The 18764-nt window shown below is 37.7% G+C and overlaps 1 protein-coding gene across 1 annotated transcript; it reads left to right on the top strand.

Moving 5' to 3' along the window:
* The first annotated feature begins 1159 nt into the window (after window positions 1–1159).
* LOC143876145 (CBS domain protein (DUF21)) lies at window positions 1160–18380 on the top strand. Its single transcript, XM_077377820.1, has 11 exons — window positions 1160–1734; window positions 3199–3275; window positions 3433–3516; window positions 3628–3741; window positions 3957–4043; window positions 4368–4507; window positions 4592–4679; window positions 13628–13701; window positions 17413–17534; window positions 17656–17933; window positions 18021–18380. The coding sequence occupies exons 1-11, from the start codon at window positions 1557–1559 to the stop codon at window positions 18060–18062; spliced, it is 1284 nt and encodes a 427-aa protein (XP_077233935.1). The 5' UTR covers window positions 1160–1556; the 3' UTR covers window positions 18063–18380.
* The last annotated feature ends 384 nt before the right edge of the window (window positions 18381–18764 follow it).

Here is an 18764-nt window from a genome sequence, read left to right as displayed (position 1 = left end):
TCGAACAATGTTTTAAGTTCTAAAACCATATAAAAACTCATTTAATAATGACACCCACTCTTTACATTTTACCTTTTAATTAAAAGAATGCTAGAAAGAAGGGATAGTATGATCCTAAACAACACTTATTAGGCCCCATTTATGCTTCACATTTATGATCCTCCGTTTGGTTGCCAGTAAAATTTTTATCCCGGAAGCTTTTTAATCCCAGCAGTGAAGTCAACGAGATTTGCTAGGTTTTTTTTCTCTACAATTCCTAAAATTCCCGCCAAAATTTAAGGGTGTCATTACCAAATATGGGAAGGGAGAAGAGAGAGGGAAGAGAGAAGACATCATTCCCTAGGAAAGAAAAAGAGGGGATAAGGAGTCCATGTCATATTCATAAGCAATCATTACAAGAGTGAGATTAAAAAAAATTCTAGTACTAAAAGGCAACCAAACATGGGATGGGACAAAAATTTTACGAAAAACTTCCTAGGTTTTAAATTTTGCTAACGAGTGCCCTTAGGACATCCCTTAAGGTGCATTGGAAATGACATTTTACACATCTTTTGATAACAAATTCACAGAATATGAGTATTTTTATCAAGAGGAAGTCTAAACTGAAGGGAGCCCTTGCAAAAAAGATGTGAAAGGGCTCCCCCACTGGCTGCACATCACCATCATGTTTGATTTTTCAGCCGTTACATAAGCATGATGGTGATATGTAGCTAATACGAGAGCCCTTTTACCTGTTTTTTGCGGGGGCTCCCTTCAGTCTAGAATTCCTCTTTTATCAAACAACGTGTAAAATGATTGTATGATTGTAAAATACTACCCCTAATGTACCTTGATTAAGGGCACCCGTTAGCAAAACCCATGATTAAATCATCTGAATGAGAATCATAATCCCTTTTAAATTCCATTAATAAACATCTCAATCTAATAATCCAATGATCCAATGATCCAACAAAAGTTAAGCTATCAATTTTGTGCATCTTCTTATCTAAACGCACGACCAGTAGCCTCGATATGACATGCATGTCGGCATTAGGAAGCCTGTCTTCTTTCGTAATTAGAGCTTTCAACAGCAAATTATTATAAAATACAGGGTGCCATTATCAAAATAAAGAGTTGCGGATATAAACATTTAGTCGGTTTGATTTTGAGACACCCTTTAAAAATGCTTCCACGTACCACAAATCTTCCGTCTCATTCTCGCCGGAACTTTCCTTCCTTCGCCGGGAACTGGCCGGAAAATTACCCATATTTTGATTATTTTCCGATCTTTCTCTCTCATTACGTCTTCTCCATAACTGACTTCCAAAAATACAGCTATCAAAAACCAATTTTAGTTTCTTTTCGGTTCCATGTCGATACAATTCCTTACCTTTTTTTCCCCTTGTAATAAAAAAACCAGGATTAAAAAACCCTTCTCTTGATTTCTCTAGAAACCCAAAAAAGAACACAAGAAAGGTAGAAGAAATCGAATTGGGTTTTGTTTTCAAATTTCTTTTTTCTCATCTGGGTTTGGGATTTCTTTCTTCTTTTGGGTAAATCTAAACAGAAATCATTGGATGGCTGTGGAGTACCGATGTTGCGAGACAGAGTTTTTTGTCCATATAGTGATAATAATATTTTTGGTTTTATTTGCGGGTTTGATGTCTGGCCTTACGTTGGGACTCATGTCTATGAGTCTCGTTGATCTTGAAGTTCTTGCCAAATCTGGGACGCCGCAGGATCGTAAACACGCCGGTAATTTCTTGGGTTTTTTTGTTCTCCCATTTGCAGATTTGGGTTTTGTTTCAGGGTTTTTGGAGTAGATTTTGTTTTGCCTGTTATTTAAGTAGTTTTGGATGTCACTCTGAGTTTCTGTGCGATTTTTCCTCTGTAATTGCACTGGTTTTTTTTTTTTTTTTTACTGGTTAGAATCTGTGGCGTTTTAGTATTTTTTTTTAAAATTTTTCATTCATTATCAATCATGGTTGTGACTTGTTTTTCAGCTCTTTGTGCTCACTTTCATCTGTAATTGCAATTTAGGGTTTTGTTTGTGTTGTGGATCGGATTTTTTTGGTGGTTTTCAGTAGGCAATTTTCATATTGTTGTCGTGCGTTTTAGCTGTTATTTGAGTAGTCAAGTATTGTGCTATGAATGTATAAGATGGTAATTAGTAAATGTGTTGAGCTACCAAGGAAGTAATAACTCTTAAATAGGCTAGTGCAAGACCTAATTGAAAATGGATCCAATTTTGTTGATTGTGTCATAAAGACCCATTTGTCTGCTTCTTAATCGACCCTCTAAAAGCTCGTTTTTCATACTGTGTCCAATCCCAAAGCGAGTTCTAATTTTTTCTCTCTTACTGCAATCTGGACTTTTATTCGTGTTAATGTTTGGATTTTGTTGTGTTAATATTTGAAACTATTATATGCCTTTTATTTATTTCCTGTAAGATTTTATTGAGATGGCAGCTGTCTTTTTAGTGTGGGCAGTGTGGATTTGCTTTTATTTTCTATATTTTGCTTAGCTCTGTTTTTTATTTTTTTTCGCTGATTTTTAGCATTTAATTTTATATTTTGTGATTTGGTGTTGGTTTTGTGTAGTGTGAGATAAGTGGCATACATATTCTATTTACATTGATTTTCATGGGCAATTCATGTAAGACTTGCTTCCAGTTTTTATGGCAATGCTTTATGTGCCCGGTGCTTGGCAGTTTTTGATGTTTGGTGGGTCTTGCACTCTCGCTGGAGAACCTCCTCACAGTGGATTTAATTCTTCTCTTGAAATCAAGATTTCTTAGTACTACTTTAGGTGCTTCTATATTTGAATAAAATGATGACCTTGCCTTGTATGAGCAAGCATTATGAGTGTGGGAAGTAAATAATTTTTATTCGCATCTTCTCTTTTCGTCAATGGGTAAGTTGCCACCAAATCTATGAGTTCAACACCGTGAACAATACCTCCTAACTGCTTGAGTGCAATGCTCAACCCTGAAATTCCATGTTTACTGCCTACACTTATACAACTAAAAGATGGTACATTAGAGAAGGGTGACCGTGGGTCCATTGCCCTAAAATGATTTCATGTTTGTTGGTTTTCTTGTGTTTGAGTGATGCTTCTTTGCTCAGATTCGACCCATATGTTCTCCACTTCTGCATGTTGAGTTTCTCGGTGCAATTGAGTACTACAAATGCTAATTGTATGCTAGTTTCTTTTTTGCAGCAAAGATATTGCCAGTTGTCAAAAAGCAGCATTTACTACTTTGCACACTTCTTATTTGTAATGCGGCTGCTATGGAGGTAAAAGCCCTTTAAGATATTTTAAGGATCTTATCTCATTATAATTATCTCCAAATGTCTCCGTGGTATCTGAAGTATTCTATATCGTATAATTATCTCATAATAAATATCCGGAAATGTGTGTGGTATCTGAAATATTCTTTCTCGTATACTTCAGGCACTCCCCATTTTCCTTGATAGTCTAATTTCAGCATTTGGTGCTGTATTGATTTCAGTGACATTGATACTTCTGTTTGGTGAGGTGAGGTGTCTCATGTCTAAATATTTTATTACATGAGCATACAAATTTATGGCATTTCTGGATGTCATTTTTTTATATGCATTAACTGGTTCTTTGCTCTCTTACAATCAGATTATACCACAATCTGTGTGTTCACGGTATGGTTTAGCAATCGGGGCAGCAGTGGCTCCTTTCGTCCGTGTACTTGTTTGGATTTGTTTTCCTGTTGCATATCCTATAAGCAAGGTGATAGTCTATCTATTTCGGTGTATCCTAAAATAGTTATTAGAACATTACTCAACTTGGAGCGTGCTCCTTTATTTATTTATTTTTTGGAATGGCAACAGAAATTTTATAGAAGGTAGAGCGTGCTTCTTTATTTGAATATATTGTTAAGTCTTTCAATGTATATGAATATTGGATTATCTTTCTTGATCTTTAATGTTTTCTGTCCTCTTCAGCTGTTGGATTTTATGCTGGGCGATGGGCATGTCGCTCTTTTCCGTAGAGCTGAGTTGAAAACACTTGTTAATTTTCATGGGAATGAGGTTTGTCTTCACTTCCTGTCCAATATTTGAACTTTTAAATAAAGTTATATTTATCACTGTGATGTCCATTTTCCCTTCCTTTTTTTTTTTCAGATTCAATAAGTGAAAGCCTATTTAGGTTACCTATGCAGATAAACTATTATATTTTAATAATAAATTTCTGTTTATTTGGGCTTACACCTTTTTTTATCTTGTGTCTCAAATGAATGATCTGAACCTTCCGATTCGGAATTATGTTTTTTCACTGTTCTTTGGAGATTCTTGCTCCTTTTTGTTTCATGCCATCAAATATAACGGTGGAATCTTTCACTGACCTCTAAACAGGCTGGGAAAGGTGGAGAACTGACGCATGATGAGACAACAATCATAGCTGGAGCCCTCGAACTAACAACAAAAACAGCTAGAGATGCCATGACTCCTATATCTGATACTTTTGCAATTGATATTAATGCAAAACTTGACAGGCAAATACTTCTTTTCTGAATTTACGAACTAAATTTCTTGTTTTATCTTGTGATTGGATGCATTATAAATTTGTTGTTTCACAGGGATTTGAGGAAGTTAATTTTGGAAAAAGGGCATAGCAGAGTGCCAGTTTATTATGAACATCCTACAAATATAATTGGACTTATTCTGGTAATTGTTCTCAATTCTATTTGCTTTTAGATTGGTAATGGGGACTCTTTTTTTTCCTGTTTATGAACCAATTGATCTCTTAAATATTTGGATTTTTTGTATATTTTTATCTATTGTATTTGCCTTTTCCTCCTTCCTTCGTATATCAAGCTTCTAATGTTTTAGTTTTTCTTGTCTATCTACTCCGGATAGGAACACTTGGGTTGGGATCTTAATTTACCTTGCAAGGAAGCTGCTATGTACATTAAAACCCTATAAAGCATTCAGATGTCCATCCAATGCAAAATATTTTGTCTTGCAGAGGGTTGAATTTTGTTAGTGGCATACAATTGGATTAGAAGTACACCAAGCCTCATATTCGTGAATCATTAAAAACAATGTATACTCATATTTGGTTGGAGTTGGTACGGGTTTGTGGTATATGTAGTGATATTCGAGGGTAAAAAGAGTTTGTGGTGTGCTTTGGTTGATAAGGTTTTGGCATGTGGTATATGTATCTCATAGGTTACCATTAAAAAAAAAATGTATCTCATAGGTTTATAATATCATATAATTACTGTATATGTTATAGTCAGATAATAAATAAAAATATAGTTTAGTTCTATAATGTACTATGGAAATTACTATATAGTTATATACTTATATACATCATAGAAAATACAACACGGTATAATATAATTATACGCTTGCAGTATAGTTACTATAGTACATTTGATGGGGACCATCCCTGGTATTAACGGGGTCCTTATTTATTTTTTGGGGTGTCATTATCGTTTAGGGGTTGTCACATTTATGGAGTGTCATTGCCATTGTAATGGATCTTTAATTATAAAGGGTGACATAAGCTGACATCATATTACTTAAGTGTTTAAAAGAGGTCCACTTATGAAATAAGGTGTCATCATGTCGCTTAAGTGACCAAGGGAGCCCACAACTTCCACTTTGAATTTTTCGTGGGGCTTGGAGCTTTGTTTAGTTTCCATATTGAATTAGGAGACATGTTAAAATAGGAATCCTAGTTATATGAAGAGCTTAGGTGTTAGGAGTTTGAATGGTCAATGCCATTTGGGTTTTCATTACCACAGGCCAGTGGAGTAGAAGTTCTGTTTACATTTTAGTGGAATTAGTGTCTATATAATGTAAAGCCTATGACCCTTTAAAGCACTGAATATTGAATGAGAATTTGATTACTTGAGCTTGGGTGTGATGCCTCTTGCCTAAGTGAGTCTCTGATTTCCTTACCTTCTCTTTTATCATTTATTTCCGGTTCTTGAAGTCTAATCCTGCTGAAAACCCAGTCCCCTAACATCAACTTTATTGGCCAATTTCCTCTACCTTTTCACCTTTGCACCTATTCAGAAATCCCACTATAAACTGCTGATGATCAACTCATGCCCAGAACAGCCAAGGAATTAACTGACCTCACAGATTAGACAAGGTAGCCGTGCCGACTGCTATGAAACTCTCTATAACCTTCACTTTTCAGACCTTACTTACCCCTGCTACACTCAGTGAATATCCTTGATTTCCCTGCAACATTGCAGCCTTAAACCCTAACCCTACCCTATCTTGTTGACCTCTTACGAGTTCAAGAACCTGTCAACACTATATCAAAACAACTGCTACAAATTATTAGAACTTAGAAGCCTATAGTAAATACCCTGCATATTTCTCCCTATCCAGACTTGTTACGGACCTTCTTTCCATCAACCCGATAAACCCAGAGACCCACCTGGTAACATTGCTTGAGCTGCCTTTCACTATGAGGTTATTAAGTTGCCTTTACTCCACCAGCCTTATCCCAAACTGTAAGGCTTGCACTTCTTCGTTGGCGTCCTTCAAATCCAACAGCCCAAAGCAAGCCCACTTGGTTAGCCCATCCTTGTCCCTAAGATGATCTCCCACTCCAACCGGGCCAGGATTCCCAATATTTGAACCGTTGTAATTCAGCTTTATCATTCCAACAACAGGAGAGGACCACTTAGCAGTAGGGATGTTGGCCACCTTGGTAACACACACTTCGGCCCAAGACGTTCTAATAGTGGATTCAGATGAGCCCCTGACTTCCGGAAGAACATTGGCCCAATGGAAGAGCTTGTTACTGAATTGAATGAATTTTCCTTGAAGAACCATCTATTGCTTTCTTTTCAGATTATCTAGATCTCTACTAGAAATGCCTGGGTCCACAGAATGCGACCCCTCATAGGCCAAGGGTTGAAGTCCCACCCCTCAAACAGATTGGCAAAGTGAGAAGGGAGGACCAAGATGGTGCCAAATAGGTTCTCAGGATAAAAGTTCAAATCTCTCTTTGGCCGCTTTATAATGGATAAAGAGGCGTTCAACAGCCTCATCCGCCTCGGGTCACAACACAATGGTTGACCGCTATGATTTCACAGATGATCCATTGTGAAAATCTTATTCAAAAAAGCAATCCATCCAAATGCACAAATTTCTATATCATTTTTACACAATATATTATAGTAATGTTATAGTATAAAGCTTTAACGATTAACAGATCATAAATAATATGTATTACTTTATTGTTTTACAGTTGGGGCTCTAATAATTAATTCTCCGTAAATTTATAATCTCATATATCTTATTGCTCAGACCAAAACCATCATTGTTCCATTGTTGATAATTTATACTCTTTTATTTCTAATAGTTAATATCAAAATCTAGTGGTATAAGATATAAGAGTACCTTCTTAGAAAACATGGTTCTAAGTACATATAAGTGAACAATAATGTTGTTCAAAGTACATACCACATGTAAGTACATATTATATGTAGGTACATAAGGAACGTTCTCCGGTTTCTTAGTGAACAATAATGTTGTTCAAAGTACATAACATATGTAAGTACATAATATATGTAGGTACAGAAGGAAGGTTCTCCAGTCTCTTTTCAGAAACCTTGCCATGGTTTTCTTCAGGCAAGCAAGGCGTGCTCATCCATCGTGCTGCAACAGCAGATTATCTTCTTCCGGAAAACCATAGATGGCATTCATCTTGTTTCAGCAACAGATCCTCTGTTTGAGGGAAATTTACTTCCCAAGGACGGAATTCCAGTAGAAAATTATACCGAAATCTTCATGAAACCCAAGCTTGTAGCTGTTTGCAAGAGTCATTTATGCAGGGACAGATCTTGTGCTTCTCGGACTGTTCTTGCAAGAACTTGGATTGATTTTCTTTTTTCTTCCTCCAAGAGCTGCTGAGATTGAAAAATCCAGCAATTTTGGCTCTGATACCACTTTGATGCTGCGGAATTGCCCGAAATCTCCATGATTTCCCGTAGCTTTGTAATTCATGGCAGATTCTTGCCATTGAACTTGATAGATTCTTCATGGATTGGATTGGAATTCATAAGGGGGATGCCGAATTCTGTAACAATGAAGTAAACCTTGCTTCAACAAGGTAAGAAGATCAAAATCCAGGTGAGGAGCTCGATTTTCAAGCTTAAATCCTCCTTTGGATGAAAACTTTAGCAAGAAAACCTCTTTTGCAAGAGGATTTCCCTCCAAAATCAAAGATCTAGAGAAAACCCTCTTTTCCAATTCAGATTCAATCTGTTACAAATGGAGGGAAGTCCCTTTTATGGACCTCTTACAATGAAAATCACATAACTACCCTTACGAAGGTAAAATGACTAAAGAGTACATGATTAGCTACAAAATAACCAAACTACGCTTAGTAGCCTAAAAGACAACAAAGGACATGACTAGTTACAAAAATAACAAGACTAAGCCACTACATGAACAAAAATAAATAAAGAAAAAACTACTCTGATGAGCAAACATGGGCTGATGTAGAAAATGCAGGGGATGCTCCTACATCACGGGAGATTTTTGACTCCACAATCAACACTTGCTCCACGATCAATGGCTTGGGTGAAGGCATTAGGGTTTCAAATGGCTAGGGTGAAGGGATTAAGGTTTCAAATGGCTTGGCTGAAGGGGTTAGGTTGAATAATGGAGGCTTAGGAGATTAGTGTTTTGAGTGGTTCAGGAGAAAGCAAAAATAAGAAAAGCAGAGGAAAATGAGAAGATAAAGAGTTGATCTCTTGCTTGAATCCATGATAGCATTACTCTCGACGGATGGAAGAAATCTTCTTTGGTCTCCTTGGCTCTAGTACTATGTCAAACCATGCATAACCAAAGTAAATAGAAAGATGGGAAGAAAATAGGCGAACCCTAGCTCACGAATTTGAGGAATGAAGAGCCCAAGTCACCCTCAGGAATTGTCTCTTCTCCTATATATCAAAGCCAACTTACAATAAAGCCCTTATTTAATGTACATTAGCTGAATATCATACAAGAATATTCCTAGTAACTATTATACATTTATATATATATATATATATATATATATATATATATACTAGTAAAAAACCCCGTGCGATGCACGGGTCGACAAAGAACTGTACGGACCACATCATAGGTTGATCCAAACCGTCCATGTGATGGAACACAACAACAATAGGTTGTGCCCGTAAAATCATTTCCATAGGCTAATCCTAGCCCTCCAATCTATAGAGGTTTTCATAATCTGTTGTTCATCTGAAGGTGCCCGGAATTTGTAAATATTTTTACAGGTGTGCGGAATTCGTAATATCCTCAAAAAATTAATAAGGAAAAGTAGTTTTTTCGTAATTGTCATATTTTGATACATCTTCTTTGTAGTTTTTCCTGTAATTGTCATATCCAAGTACCCGTTGTCGGTAATTTCCCTCCCAAACTTTACTACATAATGATTATTATTGCTAGCTTCTTTCTTTACGTATTACTGCTAGCAACCTTTCAAGAAATAGTATTTCCGGGCAATTTTTCATCACATCTAATAAGACAAATCTCTGAATACATACAATTGCAAAGGATGGGCGAGACATAGCATTTGGAGAAGGTGACTAGCAAATCAAGATTCGAAATTACCAGCGACGTGTTAATGCCACAGATTTTGCAAATAATTCCGAACATTCATACATTTTTTACCCTCACATAGATAGTATGTACAGATATGTGGGGAGGGCAAAAAACGGTAAAAATCATCCACATTGACGTGTTAAATGGACAAAATTCTCTCTTTTCTCTTCTGTTATATATATATATATATATATATATATATATATATATAGAGAGAGAGAGAGAGAGAGAGAGAGAGAGGAAAGTTTTTCAAGTCGGCCGACTAGAGAACCTTCTCTAGTTCGCCGACCAAAAACACAGTGGGCCCATGTTGTTTGGATGATCCAAAGCATTCATTTGATGGGCCCTGGCATAGATAGGGTGTGCCCAAAAAATCAGCTCCATAGGATCATCCTAGCCCTTCGATTTGTGGAGGTTAAAAATGGACAGTGGAGGTTAAAAACACAGTGAGCCGACGTTGTTTTGATGATCCAAAGCATTAATTTGATGGGCCCTGACATAGATAGGATGTGCTTAAAAAATTATCTCCATAGGATCATCCTAACCCTTCGATTTATGGAGGTTAAAATGGACGCTTATAAACTCCACAAATCTGTCCATTTTTAACCTCCACAAATCAAAAGGTTAGGATGATCCTATGCAGCTGATTTTTTTGGCACACCCTATCTATGCTAGGGCCTATCAAATGAATGTTTTGGATTATCCAAATAATGTAGGACCACTGTGTTTTTTGGTCGGCAGACTAGAGAAGGTTCTCTAGTCGGCCGACTAGAAAAACTTTCCTCATATATATATATTAGGAAAAGATTTCTGATATAGTTGTTTGATTCATCCAACCCATTCATTCTATAGGTTATGATTAGGATTATGGTTTATGGTTACGGTTAGGATTGTAGGTTATGGTTAGGTTTATGATTTGTGGAGGTTTAAAATGGATGGCTAGAAGATGTTCTTCTATAGGTTGAATTGTTAGGATTATGGTATGGAGATGGTTTGTTAAGAATACCCTATCTATGTCATGTCCTATAGAATGAATGGGTTGGATGACTCAAACAACTATGGGAGATGGTGTATTATGAGCTCTAGCTCAGCCTTAGCTCGAGCTCAGAAACCTCGCCCTCTCTCTCTCTCTCTATATATATATATATATATATATATATATATATATATGAGGAAAGTGTCTCTAGTCTCTCCACTAGATAAGCTTATCTTCTCCTCCCTTTAAAAAAACATAGTGGGCCCACGCTGTTTGGATGATCCAAAGCATTCATTTGATAGGTCCTAACATAGATAGGGTGTGCCCAAAAAATCAGCACCAAAGGGTCATCCTAGAACTTCATTTTGTTGGGCATACCGTGTCCAAAATGGACGCATATAAACGTGGACGTTTATATGTGTCCATTCTGGGTACCACAAGGCACCACAAAACAAAGTTCTAGGATGACCCTTTGGTGCTGATTTTTTGGGCACACCCTATCTATGTTAGGACCTATCAAATGAATGCTTTGGATCATCCAAACAGCGTGGGCCCACTGTGTTTTTTTAAAGGGAGGAGTAGATAAGCTTATCTAGGGGAGAGACTAGAGACACTTTCCTCTATATATATATATATATATATATATATATATATATATATAGGGAAAGGTGTGCGTACTCGGTCGAGTAGATAAGCTTATCTACTCGGTCGGGTTAAAAACAGTGGGGGCCCACATTTTTGGGGTGATCCAAACCATTCATTTGAAAGGCCCTTACCTAGATAGGGTGTCCACAAAAAATCAGCCCCATAGGATCATCCTAACCCATGCAACAGTGGAGGGAAAAATGGGGAAAAATGGACAAACACAGCTTGTCCACAAATCTGCCCATTTTTCCCTCCACTGTTGGATGGGTTAGGATGATCCTATGGGGCTGATTTTTTGTGGACACCCTATCTAGGTAAGGGCCTTTCAAATGAATGGTTTGGATCACCCCAAAAATGTGGGCCCCCACTGTTTTTAACCCGACCAAGTAGATAAGCTTATCTACTCGACCGAGTACGCACATCTTTCCTATATATATATATATATATATATATATATAGAGAGAGAGAGAGAGAGAGAGAGAAAAGTGTTTATGCGCTTTAGAACTTCCCCCATTGGTTCGTTCAGCGGGTCCCACTTTGCGGGCCCACAAAAGTGACCAATGGGAGGTGTTATAACTAGGGAAGCAGGATTCGTACCTGAGGGTGGGGATTCGCGATTCCCCGAATCGCGAATCGGAATCGTGATTCCATTCGATTCCCCAATTCCGGGGAATCCCGAATCGATTCCCAATTTTGGGAAGCTCGATTCCCAATTTATGGAAACCCCGATTCCCACTTTATAAGAACCTCGATTCCAGGCGAATCCCAACTCCACAGCGACTCCCGGCGATTCCCCGGCGAATCCCCGGCGAATCTCCGTCGACTCTCTGGCAAACCCACGATTCCCGCTTCAAACCATCCCAGGAGCCTTCGATTCCCGCTTTCGATTCCCGCCCTGGCAACCTTGGTTATAACGCGCTACAGTGCAGGAAACTCCCTGCGCTGCAACACAGAAACACTTTCCTCAGATACACACACACACACACACAGATTAGTGTTTTGAGTGGTTCGGGAGAAAGCAAAAATAAGAAAAGTAGAGAAAAATGAGAAGATTAAGAGTTGATCTCTTGCTTGAATCCATGATAGTATTGCTCTCGAGGGATGGAAGAAATCCTCCTTGGTCTCCTTGCCTCTAGTACTATGTCAAACCATGCATAACCAAAGTAAATAGCAAGATGGGAAGAAAATAGGTGAACCCTAGCTCACGAATTTGAGGAATGAAGAGCCCAAGTCACCCTCAGGAATTGTCTCTTCTCCTATATATCGAAGCCAACTTACAATAAAGCCCTTATGTAATGTACATTAGCTGAATATCATAAAAGAATATTCCTAGTAACTATTATACATATGTATGTATGTATATATGTACACACAAAGTGATTACAAAGTTCTCCCATACAATTTGTACACCATGTTATGGTATATGTGTCACCTATTTTCCACAGATATGTGACAAAAGTGTGTTGTTTTTATTAGACAGGTAGATGTTGATACAGCTTCTCCTGATGTGTCTGGAAGCCACAACTTAAGATTGTTTTGGTGGGGTTTGATAATTCATTTCAATGTTTGGAAGTTGGTGTTAAATCCAATCTTTGTTTCTTTATCTTACGAGAGGTTTTCGGAACTCATGTTCTTCGATGATGACAGGTTCAAAATGTTTGGGAATAACTTGACGTAGAACGGGGAAGGGAAAGCGAAGAAAGAGAAGAAAGGGAAGGAGAGGAAGGGGAAAGAAAGGGAAGAAGGAGAAAGAGGAAGAAAAGTAGGAAGAGTACCATTCAAAAAAAAAAAGTAGTAGGAAGGAAGAGATTAAGGGAAGAAATCTGCACGTAATTTTATTCCAAGAAACTAAAATGTCCAATACATCATCCTCATATATATGGGCAATAAAAAATTGACAAAAAAAATAAAATAAAATCTATAGGGCAAAATATGCCACTTTTTGGGCCTCCACGGGTTTGTGACCGCGCCTATAGTAAGTCTGAAACGGGCGTCTACAATCCCCATCACAACCGTGGCGTGGGATATGACTTGCCCTTGTCATAGCATGGCACGTAACTTAGTGCTACTAGGATAAGGCTTACTACTCTAGGATCATACTATTAGTACCATGTATGCTCATAATGTTTAAAGTAGGAATTGTTGGACAGAAGTTCAGATTCATATGTCCATATGCACTGCATCTTTTTTTCCTGAGTTTGCTTCGCAACTTAGTGTTTTTGTTTTTGGAATGTGGAAGCTGTTGTCTTTTCTATTTACTTGTGGATATCATATTTGTTCACTCTTTATAAAAAAAATAATATACATTATACAACCTATCTGGAGCTAGTATTGTTGCATGTCTTTAATTCTAGTTCTTTCCCAACTTATCACACACTTATCTGAATTTCCTTACAAATAATTATAGGTGAAGAATTTACTGTCAGTACATCCAGCAGATGAGGTACCTGTCAAGAATGTCACTGTTCGCAAGATTCCCAGGTAGGTATTTGGTCAAAGAAATTTTAATCTTTTGCAACCTGAAAGTAGTATAGCCTTTACTCTACAAGATTGCTTCATTTGTATGTTGGTACTGCTTATGGAATTCATAATCTGAAATTACTGAAGTAGCCTCCAATGCCAAGGAAAGACAAAAAAAAAGGAACAAAGAAGCCAAAACTATGCGATTAAACAATAATGGGGCTGTTTACCATGGGCATAGCAATCTGGGGTTTCTTTTATCCTTGGATAAACTTGCTATCCTCTGTTCATTATGACATTTGTTCTTTGATAAATTATTACGGGAACAAAATTGGTGAACAGTGGACGAGATAATTTCAAGATAAACCTATCTAAGCAGGCTAGCCAATCCCAGGAACAGCATATCCAACGATTTCTATCCCTGTAATGAACAGCCCCAATATGTTCATTAAATGCTGAAATAGAGAATGAGGGAATAAAATCTGATTTAATGAATGAAAAACAGTCATAAAGTTGATCTATAAGCTTACTACTTATGCTACTATTGTTGCTTTTCTTGGTTTATAAGCCTGCTTGTTAATTACCTACCACATGAATTAGCAGATCTGATTTCATCTTTTTTCTGTTTTTTTTACTTCTTATGCTACTATTGTTGGTTGTGTTTGGTTTTCAATGTACTCACCGTGGATCCTTGATTAATATTTCCAATTGCTTTAGGCATGAAGCAATTAGTTTGTACTCTACAATAGGGTGTCATACTTCTTGTCACATTCTTTTCAAGTCTGTCGACTAAATATAAGCTCAAGTCAACCGAAAAAAGAAGTCTGTCTTTTTCTTTTGAGTCTATTAGCTAAATACAGGCAAATCAACAAAAAATAGTAGTCAGTGAGGTTGAAGCATGTTAGTGTATTATTGCTCATTGGGATAGTTTACACTCTTTTAATGAATTTACAATTTATCAAAAGAAAAGAAAAGGAAATTAAAACAAGGGCAGAGATTGTCCATTGCCCATGCCCCATATCATGAACATGGACACCTCTAATCCAGCAGACAATCCTAATCTTATCTAGAATGTGTGCTAACTTGTATGGCTCTTGTCTATTTTTAGAAGCCCATATTTTTTTTTGAATGGCTTTTGAAGCCCATGATTTGTATTACTAGAATCTCCTTTTCCTATCTATTCTTAATGAAATGTCTTAAACCATCTAAGCATGCTTGAGACTTTGTTATGCTTAAGGGACCTAATAAGGTCCACTCAATAACCTCTGAAACGATCTCAAATTACTCTTGCCATGTTTGGGCATGGATTACACAATAAACTCCCATGAAAATTGAGGACTTAAGGTTGGGAACATTGATCGGCTCTTTTTCTAGACTCCTGTCTTGGATTTACACTTCTAGTAGCTGTGGATGTGGATTGCCACAGCATGATCAAAGTGTATACATACGTAGGGAAGCTCCTTGGAAGCTTACTTTTGCATGCTAATGATATCCTATATCTAGCCCTTCATGAACCATCTTGGGGTCTTCACACTCCATACGAGGGCAATGATGTTGCAGATGTGTTAGTGACGATCGTATACTGTATTTTTCCATAAAACAATGCATGGCTTCATAACTCCTGGTGGCTTCGGCCGCTGACCCATGCCTTCATGGCTTTTGGTGACTTCTTTCGTTGAACCACACTCCATCATATTATCATCATTTCAAACTCATCATACAAAAACAAACAACATCCCAAAAATTAGGATCTGCATGCATGCATGACCCATAGGTTGCTGTTATTCTCTATCTCCCCAGCAGTCTAGATTCGGTGAGAGCTCTGCTCCAGGACCCAACTAGCTGCTTGACTTAACTTTTCAAAAAACTTCGATTGTCGGCAAGCGATTTCTGACTTGACGGCCTAACAGCAAGCCCTTTTAGTGAGAAGCCAAATTCGAGGACCCAGGAGCCATGCAGAATCTGTCACCAGTGAGGTTGGCAAAATGTTGATCTCTTCGGCTTTGGTATTCTGCTTCCATACAACCTCTGCCAAAGAGGGGCATTGTTAGACATCCTATTTTGCCTAGCCTCAACTAACGATAGTTTGTTCTGACGACTCCGATGATGAGCATCTCTATAGAAGGCATTAGTCGTCAGCCTTTTTATTCTCCAAACCTTGAGCATTTGGGAGGAACCCTGAGACCCACATCCTACACTCTGAAAACCCACCATAAAAACTTCCAAAAACCCAAAAAAATCCACATCCAGTCCAACTCCCTAGCTCTGAGCCTTTTGAAATCGCAAACTTCAGTAAACTCAAAATTAGTGTTTTTGTGATCGCAAGTACTCCCTGATCGCAAACACTTAGAAAAATCCCTTTTTTCGATAAGTATTGAAGCCGCCAAAACATCCCCATGGAAAATCCCACATTGCCCAGAACTGCCCAAAACCCAAGGTTTGGAGCCCATAAACGGCCCCAAACCCAAGGCAAAACAAGAAGAAATTTGATGACCTTTGAGCAAACTGGGTAAAGAGCTTGGGCCAAAAAGTGTTCTGCTCCCTGAAGGACTGATATCGAGGCGAGAAGACATTGAGAGTCAAAGCAATGCCCACCATTCAAAAAAAAAAGTCAAAAGCAATGTCCCCACGGTTTCCCGCCAGCTTCTGCTGCTGAGTCATGTCTATCATTTCTCTTCTTTCATTTTGTAGCTAGAATAACTTTGAATAGGATTATTAATGGTTTTATAGAAGAAACTATGAGGTTTGTGGTTTGCAAACCCTAAAGTCTAAATATATCTTCATCAATCTACAGTAGTTAGACCATGATTAAACTAGGGTGATAGTTTCCTTTAGAAATGTATCGTGTTGATGATGTTTATATACTGTTTTATTATTTCTAGATTATTATTGTTGCATCTAAGGAATTGGATCGTGCCATACAATCGAAGTCCTTAGATTCCTTTTTTCACAAAGAGTAAAGGATCCTTCTTTCTCCCTCTTCCTATATCCTTTTGCTATTCAAATATGGTTCAAAACAGTTAAGGAGTGGTTGCCAGAATCGTGCGATCATAAAGTGACCGTGCCATCGCAGACTTCGTGAAATGGCCAGCTTTACGATTGCAAAGATCAGTCCATGACAGTTCTGAATTTTCTTGGAATAATGGACTCCGAACATGATATTTATTGCAATGTTCAACATAAATATAGCTAAAAAATAAGAGACCAGTCTTTACCGGGCGGGGATGGTGCCTAACACCATCTGATCTCCGTAACCTGGCTATGAACCCGCAAGTGGGGATGTAGACTGTGCTCACGGATTCAACTCGCGGGTCCTAGGCCCTCTCCTAGGTGACGACTCTAGTCAATTCCCATAAAACCCGGGTTTGCACCTTGGCTTTTGTGGAGGGAAAAGGTGGTTCGTTTTTGGTCAAGACTGAAGGAAAGATTACTGCTACAATAAAAGTAACTTTAAAACCGAAGCACGTATAAACCACGAGAAGAACGCCCTGCGGCGTGAGCTCACAACACAACAATCTATTAGTCCATGCTACTCACATGTTTAGACTTTAGACGATTCATCATGTTGTTTACTGCCTTTAGAATATCATATCCTGATCTTTTGAGAATCATGGCTGTTACTATATCTTGTTTATTTGTCTTGGCATCTGTTACTGTCAATACACAAACTTGTGAGGGATAGTTTTCATCATGACCACTTTGGATTGATTTTTTGTGTTTATTGTATTCCAGGGTTCTTGAAACCATGCCTTTATATGACATCTTAAATGAGTTTCAGAAAGGACACAGCCATATGGCAGTCGTTATAAGGCACAACAAGCCAGAGGAAGAGATGAGCAAGAACCCAGATGATGGTGAAATCAAAATGATGCTATAGCTCCTAATTCATCAATTTTTTCGGAGTGGAACACTTTTTTCCATTGAAAATTATCTTTCTTCTTATACGAGTTTCTCTTTTGCTCCCTTTCAACACAGATTCTGGGAAAGAAGTGAGATTGGATGTTGATGGTGAGAAAACTTCCATAGTTAGAAAAACAAAAAATAAAAGATCACTCCAAAAGTGGAAAAGTTTTCCCGCCAATGCGCGGCAGAATTCGAATAGAGGCACTGGCACTTGCACTCCCAGAAACAAAAAGTGGGTCAGGGACATCGATGTTTTGCAGATAGACGAAACCCCACTTCCAAAACACACTGAAGAAGAAGAAGCTGTTGGAATAATAACAATGGAAGATGTCATTGAAGAGTTGTTGCAGGTGCTAAACCAGTTTCGATTAATATTTCTACATTTATTTTTCTTACACTTCCCTTATAATAATCTTGATTTGGGTTTACACATGTAGGAGGAGATTTTCGATGAGACGGATTATCACGAGGATTTATAGTACTTGCACACTATAGACTTAAGAAATTCTTTTCGTTGGGCAACAGTGATTCACAAGGACTCGTATGAACTTGTCATTCAACTGGACAAGCTTATCTCAATCTAGTGAAAGGTTCATAGCATGAATCTATATTTGGATTTGTAATTAGTGAGGCTTGAAAGATGATAAGAAGAGATATTATGGATTTTGTTCATGGCTTATTGTGGATCCTAAATGGGAAAGATGCTATCTGACTCTCATGTACTCACACAAAATGCAAAGCAACTTCTAATGGAAGTCACTGTGCCTTCATTGTATAAAGATTTTTCCTTGACTATCTATTCTTGTGAAATTATATTTCCACCCTCTTTCTTTGCATTTTTCAGTCCTTTTGTTTGTCTTATTCTGAAAATAACAAGCGAACAATGGAGAAAGTGAAGGTTAATTTTTGTCTAATTTAGAATATGACAAACAAGGGGTAAATGCTATGAAAGAGGGTGACAATAGTGTTTCCCTTTTCTCGTCATTTGGTAGATGATATCTGTATCATGTTCGTTTTGATATTGACATTCTTCTCGTTATTTTAAACTTCTCTGCTTGGCTGTTGATGGCTTATTGGCAATTTTCTTTCGAAAATTTGTAAGAGCCAATGAGAGAAATGTAAACTACAGAGAGATGCTGGCATCAAATCAAATTAGTGCTGATATTCTTGAGCAAGATATT

This window comes from Tasmannia lanceolata, unplaced genomic scaffold, assembly GCF_043159265.1.
Source record: "Tasmannia lanceolata isolate RefF3 unplaced genomic scaffold, GAP_Taslan_0.1 ptg000004l, whole genome shotgun sequence".
NCBI classification, from domain to species: Eukaryota; Viridiplantae; Streptophyta; class Magnoliopsida; order Canellales; family Winteraceae; genus Tasmannia; species Tasmannia lanceolata.
The sequence above is the reverse complement of the archived record's forward strand: the minus strand, read 5'-3'. Positions and strand labels throughout refer to the sequence as shown.